Source organism: Mandrillus leucophaeus, unplaced genomic scaffold, assembly GCF_000951045.1.
Source record: "Mandrillus leucophaeus isolate KB7577 unplaced genomic scaffold, Mleu.le_1.0 Scaffold401, whole genome shotgun sequence".
Classification (NCBI taxonomy): domain Eukaryota; kingdom Metazoa; phylum Chordata; class Mammalia; order Primates; family Cercopithecidae; genus Mandrillus; species Mandrillus leucophaeus.
In genome coordinates this window covers 1,594,517-1,603,269 of record NW_012104266.1, presented here as the reverse complement: position 1 = coordinate 1,603,269, position 8,753 = coordinate 1,594,517, and the positions used below count along the sequence as shown (strand labels likewise).

General features: G+C 43.6%; 1 protein-coding gene across 1 annotated transcript in view; it reads right to left on the bottom strand.

Moving 5' to 3' along the window:
• TAF1 (TAF1 RNA polymerase II, TATA box binding protein (TBP)-associated factor, 250kDa) overlaps positions 1–8,753 on the bottom strand; it is a 125,815-nt gene that overhangs the window by 90,422 nt on the left and 26,640 nt on the right. Inside the window, exons 16-23 of the mRNA XM_011992078.1 lie at positions 8,640–8,708; positions 7,735–7,876; positions 7,245–7,375; positions 6,450–6,530; positions 3,395–3,544; positions 3,119–3,238; positions 2,619–2,794; positions 1,850–2,028 (exon numbers count right to left, since the gene is read on the bottom strand). Of these exons, the coding sequence (XP_011847468.1) occupies positions 1,850–2,028; positions 2,619–2,794; positions 3,119–3,238; positions 3,395–3,544; positions 6,450–6,530; positions 7,245–7,375; positions 7,735–7,876; positions 8,640–8,708 (1,048 nt within the window). The remainder of the gene's footprint in view (positions 1–1,849; positions 2,029–2,618; positions 2,795–3,118; positions 3,239–3,394; positions 3,545–6,449; positions 6,531–7,244; positions 7,376–7,734; positions 7,877–8,639; positions 8,709–8,753) is intronic.

Below are 8,753 nucleotides of genomic sequence, written 5' to 3'. Positions count from 1 at the left end.
TTTTTTTTTGAGGCAAGAGTTTTACTCTGTCGCCCAGGGTAGAGTTCAATGGCGCACTCTCAGCTCACTGCAACCTCTGCCTCCCAGGTTCGAGCGATTCTCCTGCCTCAGTCTCCCAAGTAGCTGGGATTACAGGCACCCATCATCATGCCCGGCTAATTTTTGTAGAGATGGGGTTTCACCATGTTGGCCAGGCTGGTCTTAAACTCCTGACCTCAGGTGACCCGCCCACCTTGGCCTCCCAAAGTGCTGGGATTACAGGCGTGAGCCACCGCACCCAGCCACAAATGTAGGTTCTAATTTAGTAGATGTGGAGTGAGGCCTGAGATTCCACATTTCTAATTCCCAAATGATATAGATACTGTGTTTCAGGACTACACTAGAAAACATAGAAGACCACATTGGTGGAAGGGCTATATCACATTTTTACAAACCACCCAAAACAATGAAATTACACAAAACTTACACAGAAAAGAGGAAACAAAGGGAAGACTACTGTGACTGAGAAGTCATATAAATCTTCATCATCAGCCTTTATCCTCTCTTGCAATATCTACATTCAAGTTTTCAACTGCCTCTTTGACACGTATACTTCAAGGGTGTCAAAGGGACCTCAAACTCCACATACTACACATTCCCTTCCTAACTTCTTTTGAGACAGGGTCTCACCCTGTCACCCAGGCTGGAGTGCAGTGGCGCAATCTCAACTCAATGCAACCTCTACCTCCCAGGCTCAAGTGATCCTCCCACCTCAGCCTCCCGAGTAGCTGGAATTATAGGTGCCTGCCACCACATCTAATTTTTGTATTTTCTGTAGAAACAGGGTTTCACCATGTTGCCCAGGCTGGTCTCAAACTCCTGGGCTCATGTGATCCTCTCACTTTGACCTCCCGAAGTGCTGGGATTACAGGCATGAGCCACCACGTCAGACCTTGAAATTCACTACTCTAATCAATGGTACCAACATCTTTCTAGTAATCTCAGAGTGAAATCTTAAGGTTGTCCTGATTTTCATCCTTAATGCCCTCCATATCCCAACTCAATTCAGGTCTTTATTATTCCTACCCTCAATTTCTACAATTTTAAAACTCTTTTCAGGGTCTAAGACTCCTTCTGAGGGTCTTCTGAAAGCCATGGATGTTCTCAGAAAATGCACATTTAAGGCCAGGCGCGGTGGCTCATGCCTTTAATGCCAACACTTTGGGAGGCTGAGGCAGGCGGATCACTTTGAGCACAAGAGTTCGAGACCATCCTGGGCAACATGGTGAAATCCCGTTTCTACAAAAAATACAAAAATTAGCCAGGCATGGTGGTATGCACCTATAGTCCCAGCTACTCAGGAGGCTGAGGCAGGAGGATCGTTTGAGCCTGGGAGGCGGGGGCTGCAGTAAGCTAAGATTGTACCAGTGCACTCCAGCCTGGGTGGCAGAATGAAACCCTGTCTCCAAAACAAAAAAATAATAAAATGCACATATGCATATTTTACACGTAATTTCAGAAGTTTCAAAGATAACTGCCTAAATTCATTTACAAATTCTGTATTAAAAACTCTTACCCTCTAGGATAAATGCACAAAAAGCTCATTTGAAGTACAGCACTGATAGCCCAGGCTTGGCCAGGCACCTGATACAGACAGAGGCAGTAGTGGAGTGGCATCATCTCTGAAATTTGTCCTCCACAGACAATCCTAGAGTCCAGATTGTGAAAAGCTTTCTACTTCATTCACAGACTTTTCTACATGCATCCTCTACATCTTCTGCCTCCAGATCTCCCTCAATTATAGTCTGCGGTTATTTAGGCTCCTTTTTAAATCCTCTTTTTTATCTGTCTGTGAAGCCACTATCCTTACCCAGTAGCATTCGCTGTAGTTCCTTCCGCTCCTGCTCCTCCCGTTCACGTGACAGCTGAGAGCTGGTTTTCTTGTTCTGCAACATGTTCTCAATGTTCTTTCCCATTTCTTCGAAGTCACTATCTTCAGCTGAGCTGCTGTCTGTGTCAGTTGATAAAACTTCAGTTGATGACAGAACCCTAAAAAGAGAAAAAAGCAATGTGCAGAAAGAGCTAAAGAAATATGGTTGCAGGCAAAAGTAAAAAATTGGGAAATCAACCTTAAAAAGGCATACTCAAAATCCACTAAGACATGGGGCCCCTAACAGAAAAGCTTTACAAAGTTTTCCAACACATTTGGTCAACAAGACAAGTTTGAAAAACTGTAGTAACTCTTTCAGAATTCCTGGAGACAATTTGATAAATAAATCAGCACACTGGTCATTTTTAGCAGTGTATTAACGTCCTCTCACAACTAAACCTTTAGAAAAAAACCCCACCTGTCACCTGCTACCATTGTGCTGTTTGTTAGGCCCAAGTAGGCCATAAGAGTTGTCATGGAACCTAGAACACAAGACTAGCATCTCTTTCCATTCAAAAATTTTGCCAAGTTGGGTTGAAGGAAATAGGTACTCTGGTGGTGGTATTACAAACAGATACTACCCTGACACGTCGGATATCTGACTACCTAGGTAGTCAAACTTTTAGGTGACCTCCTCTTTATTATGAAATAGTGCCTGGAACTCCTCCCCTTTCCAGCTTGGATTTTCTGCAGCACTAAAACGACCCACTTGTTCTGTAGGTCAAAGATGCGCTGACATTCCTCTTTGTAACGCTCTTGATGCTCAGCCACAGAAAACCTTGATCCGCGGGCAAATTTACTCATGGGCCCCTCTCCAGAACGAGCCTGTTCTGTTGACATTGTGCGCACCACATCAATCACTTCCCAGCGGGACAACTTTTTAATCTGCAAGACAAATAGCCACATACATATACACACACACACACACACACACACACACACACACACATATATACACACAAAAATCATTCAGGGATTTCAAAGGACAAGCCAATGTACACAATTAGTTAGACCAAAAAAGAAAAATCATCCCAAAGCAGATTACATAAAAAGATAACTCCTGAAACAATATCTAAGACCTAGCTTACTATATCCTACTATACCCTACAATACAAAGTTACACAGATAGTTCTATACATCTGCCTCCTAGCAATTCCCTCTCTATACAAAGCCCCTAGTATCCTCTAAGTTTTCCACTTCCACACTCACCTCTTCCTCAGGCACACCAAATTTACGAAGAAGTTGCTTGGCATTTTTCAGGGAAAGGCGACGAAGGTCTGCATCTGTTCCTGTCACTGTCTTCTTCACTGGCTGCGGTTCTTTATCATCCTACCTCAAACCAAAAAAAGTGAGAATCCTAAAAACCTGAATTCCTTGTAAGTAGGAATCTAAGTCATTCTGCTAACTTAACTATATTCCAAGTCCTCCACTCACCCATTTCTTTCTCCCCTGACTTTCTCATTCTAGAAATAAACACAATCCCACCTTCTGCTGTGTTGGTTTGTTTGGAATCTTCACATAGGAGAATCCTTCACCACACCCTGTGGGATCTGCCACCCCAGTCACCTCTAGGAGACACTTGCCCTTCATGGCAGCAATGAAGGCCCTTGTGGTGTTCCAAGGAGCAGTGCGAACCTGAGATAAAGAAGAAGATTCTCAGGGCAGTGGGAAACATTTGTTCTATGTCTAGCCAATATCCACAAGAGTAGAATAATTACAAACTATTTCACGTTCTTTTTTTTCTAATGTTTAATTTTTGTGGGTTCGTGCTTTCTTAACTGTCCACAAAAATCAACAGTTAAATATAGCTACCTAGTACTCAGTTCTCTTCTATCCTATGGTACAATACTTACAACATGATATTAAATAGAGGTCAAGAGCTCAGCCAGGATAAGGAGAAAAATAAAGAACAGTGGTATCCCTTCAGCCCCTTATCCCTTGGGCTTCAATAAGCATTCTTAAAGATAGTGTTTCCCTCATCCTCATGATGCTCAAAATTAGACTAATGACTACATTTGATTGTCCAACTGCTCAAATAGCTGTTTTAGAATGAAACCTATTTTCTCGAAATAGTCGATATGCTTGCATTCAAAGCACTGGCCCCCTATTCCAGTGACACTGAACCAAAGTCCATTCTATTTCTGCCACTGGTTTGGTCAAAAAGGTCTGTCCTCTCCTGCGACCCTGAATAGTGTTTACCAACCCCTGCAAAATTCTTAAAGAATTAAGCCAAGGGGTGAATGTGCCTGCCCACACAGACCAGTCAGGAGTACACATAAGGCCAGGTGCGGGGGCTCACACCTGTAATCCCAACACTCTGGGAGGCCGAGGCGGGCAGATCTCTTGAGGCCAGGAGTTCAAGACCAGCCTGGCCAACATGGTGAAATCCCATCTCTACTAAAAATACAAAAATTAGCCAGATGTGGTGGCGCACACCTATTGTCCCAGCTACTCAGAAGGCTGAGACACGAGAATAGATTGAACCCAGCAGGCAGAGGTTGCAGTGAGCAGAGACTGCGCCAATGCACTCCAGCCTGGGCGACAGAGTGAGACTCTGTCTCAAAAAAAAAAAAAGAGTATATATGATTAGCAAGAAAACGGCCAATTCTCTAAGATACAATATTAAAAGCCATTCAACAGAATTCTTCTTTTCTTTTTAATTAAAAAAAATTGTTTTTCTTTTTTAGAGATAGGGTCTCACTATGTTGGCCAGGTTGGTCTTGAACCCTTGGCCTCAAGCAATCCTCCCACCTTGGCCTCCCAAGGTGCTAGGATTACAGGCCTGAGCCACTGCACCTGGCCTCAATAGAATTCTTAATTTCTGAAATTCTTAGATATCCACTCATTTTTCATTCCAACCTCAAAATAGTACAACGATTCTTTACTCACTCTCTGTGGCCTCATTTTCTGCTTCATTTTATAATCACTTAATTCATTTAACGAATATTTACTGAATACCAACTACACACTACTCCATGCTACTTTTTCATGAACCTCAAGTCAGTGAGGGAAAAACAACCAACCAAGTTCAGTAATATTGTGATCAGTACCATGGTAAGAAAGTAAAGGAGGCCAGGCACAGTGGTTCATGCCTATAATCACAACAGTTTAGAAGACCAAGGCAGGATAATTGTTTGAGCCCAGGAGTTCAAGATCAGCCTGGGCAACACAGTAAGACCCCATTTCTTTCTTTCTTTCCTTTTTTTTTTTGAGACGGAGATTCATTCTTTTAGTCCAGGCTGGAGTACAATGGCGTGGTCTCGGCTCCCTGCAACCTCCACTTCCCAGGTTCAAGTGATTCTCCTGCCTCAGCCTCCCAAGTAGCTGGGATTACAGGCATGCGCCACCACGCCCAGCTAATTTTGTATTTTTAGTAGAGACAGGGTCTCACCATGTTGGCCAGGCTGGTCTTGAACTCCTGACCTCAGGTGATCCACCTGCCTTGGCCTCCCAAAGTGCTGGGATTACAGGCATGAGCCACCGTGCCCGGCCGTGAGACCCCATTTCTACAAAAAATTTAAACTATTAGCTGGGTATCGTGGTGTGTGCTTGTTGTCCCAGCTACTCGGGAGGCTGAGGTAGAAGGACTGCTTGAGCCCAGGAGTTCAAGGCTACAGTGAGCTGTGATCTCACCACAGTACAGCCTGGGCAACAGAGCAAGACCCTGTCTTGGGAAAAAAAAAAGTAAAGGGGTACTATATGTACATAATGAAAGGAGAATTATCATCCAATCGAAACTTAGGGTGGAATGAGGGGAAAAGTCCAGGAAAGCTTCCCAGAGAAAATAACTTGTAGATGAGAGTCAAATGGCAGAGTGGAGAAAAAATATCTCCACAGAAGACATAACAGTTGCAAAATTCTGGAAGGGGAGAGAAATTTAGGAAACTGAATGAACTTCGGTATGGTTGGAGCTTAGAATATAAGACAGGCAGTGACAGAAGATGAAAGGAGGTCAGATTAATATGCAAGGTCAAAATCATGTGGAGCCTTATAAATCAGGTCAGTCTTTTTTCTAGAAGAAATGAAAATCCTGCCAGGCGCAGTGGCTCATGCCTGTAATCCCAGCACTTTTGGGAGGCCAAGGCACGAGGATCACTTAAGGTCAGGAGTTCGAGACCAGTCTGGTCAACATGGTGGAACCCCGTCTCTACTAAAAATACAAAAAACTAGCTGGGCATGGTGGCATGCAACTGTAATTTCAACTACTTGAGAGGCTGAGGCAGGAGAATCACAAGAATCGCGGGAACCCGGGAGGTGAAGGTGAGTGAGTCGAGGACCCGCCACCACTGCACTCCAGCCTGGGCAACAGAGCAAGACTCCGTCAAAGAAAAAAAAAAAAAAGAAAACACCATATCATATAAAGTACAGTATTTGATATATCACATCATTTTTTCTGGCATGAATAAAGCAAGAACATGAAATAGTATACTTTAAATGTGTACAGTTTATTGTATGTTAATTTTATCTCAATAAAGCTGTCTCTTTTAAAAGGATAAATGAAATGTATTAATGACTAATACAAACTAGTATAAAGCCTTACTTCATCATCAATCTTCATCTGGAAATCTTCCTCATTTTCTTCTTCTGGAGCAAAAAAGGATTTCTCACCATAGCCAGCATCCTGGAAGAGGACAGATCCATGCATAAATCAGTCAGTTAAAAAACACAAAGCACAAGTTTTTTTTTTTACTGAATACAAGTACAGAATACCAAAGCCTATTTTGCATAGATGGATTCCATAAAGTCTTCACTATATCTAGCACCATGGTACATCCCTAAGCTATGAGAAGATACATTACCACATGCCAAAGAGCTTACTAGCTGATGTACAGATAGTTACAGCCCATAAGCAAGCTGAACAGAGATGCTCAATAACTGAGACTCATTAACTCAGTGGGACAGAGCTGTGCTGTCCCACCCCAGCTAGACCTTTTCTCTTTCGGCCTTGTAAGAATTCTGTGCTTCTCTAAACCACACATTCAGCACCATCATCATCTCTGCCTACCCGAGAGGCTGACAAGTACTTTCCCTGCTTATATGCTTATCTTGCAAAGAAGAGATTAAAGTCACCCAGTCACCATTTTCAAAGCAAAACAATATGCCCAAAGTTCCTGGTTATGCCTTCCCACTGATATTCAGCTACACTGCAGTTTTTCTCCAGAACTCATGTACATAGGAAGTAATTTACACAAATTCAACTTTTTAGTAATTGGTAATAATCTAGTAACCATCCTCCCTAAGCCAGCGAGAGAGAGAGTCTTCTCTCTCATCTCTCTGGGGAGGAAGAAAAAAAAAAACCACAGGCATAAGTGGTGTCTGAGAGGAAGGTGTTCACCTTCAGTCGTTGCTCTGCAGCTATCATGCTATAATAAGCACAGCACTGCTCTGGTGACACCATAGCTCTGATCTCTTCTTCCGTTGGTAAACGAAAATCAGACTTAAGCACCCACCAGTTTGAGTCCATCCCTGGAAAAGACATACACATAGAGAATGAGACCATTCTGAATTCCAAAGGCCCTGATATTTATTGACAGCAACAGGGACAGTAAACCAAAACTGTAACAGGCCTAGCCACAGTTGGCATGACTGGCCAAGAAAACCCCAGCTGCTAAGTTTCCTACAACTCATAGAAGATATCCAACAATCACATTAAACTTCCTGGCAGCCAAATTCAAAAAAGCAACCAGAGCGTTAGAAGATCTGCTACCGCCTTTCAACGGTCATCAATTTCTATTTTATTAACTATATGCTTATCCTTTAACTCAAAGCCATCAAAATTCTTTTCTTGGAAAAAGGCAGTCAAATAACTAGTCACAACAGATGACCTGTGCGTTTGAAGTCAGCGCAGAGCTTTAGCCTCTTGCGGATGCTGCTTTCTGAATGGGAAGGAAAGGCTTTTTTTATATCTTCCATTCGTATCCTCCGTGGCCGATCTTTACTTTTCCAGAAAAGGCGGTAAATAAAAACCTGCCCAACAAACCAAGTGTATTTTAGTTGGCAAAGAAAAGGATGAAAGTCCTCACTAGGGCCTCTTCCCTTGCTAAGCTCTAATGTATTTTCATCTTTTCTGATGTGCTCCCAAAGCCACACACCCCACTTTTTCTGAGACGGAGACTCACTCTGTCACCCAGAGTGGAGTGCAGTGCTCACTGCAACCTCTGCCTCCCAGGCTCCAGTGATTTTCCTGCCTTAGCCTCCAGAGTAGCTGGGACCATAGGTGTACACCACCACGCCCCAGTTAAATTTTTTTTTTTTTTTTGGAGACTGTTTCACTCTTGTTGCCCAGGCTGGAGTGCAATGCTGCGATCTCGGCTCACTGCAACCTCCGCCTCCTGGGTTCAAGCGATTCTCCTGCCTCAGCCTCCCGAGTAGCTGGGATTATAGGCATGTGCCACCACACCTGGCTAATTTTCTATTTTTAGTAGAGATGGGGTTTCTCCATGTTGATCAGGCTGGTCTCAGACTCCCGACCTCAGGTGATCTGCCCGCCTTGGCCTCCCAAAGTGCTGGGATTACAGGTGTGAGTCACCGCGCCCGGCTAATTTTTGTATTTTTAGTAGAGATAGGGTTTCACCATGTTGGTCAGGTTGGTCTCGAACTCCTGACCTCAAGTGATCCATTCGCCTCGGCCTCCCAAAGTGCTGAGATTACAGCCGTGAGCGACGGTGCCCAGCCCCAACATACCCTTTCTATATACAACCCAATCCCCTCCCTATCCTCCCATTCTTACCTGTAGAAAGTCTCGAATATGTGTATTGGCCCTTTTGGAGTTAGGCCCAGGAACTTCAAACAAGGGACACTGCTGGCCAACCACAAAAATATCCACTAATTCCCGAATATAGTA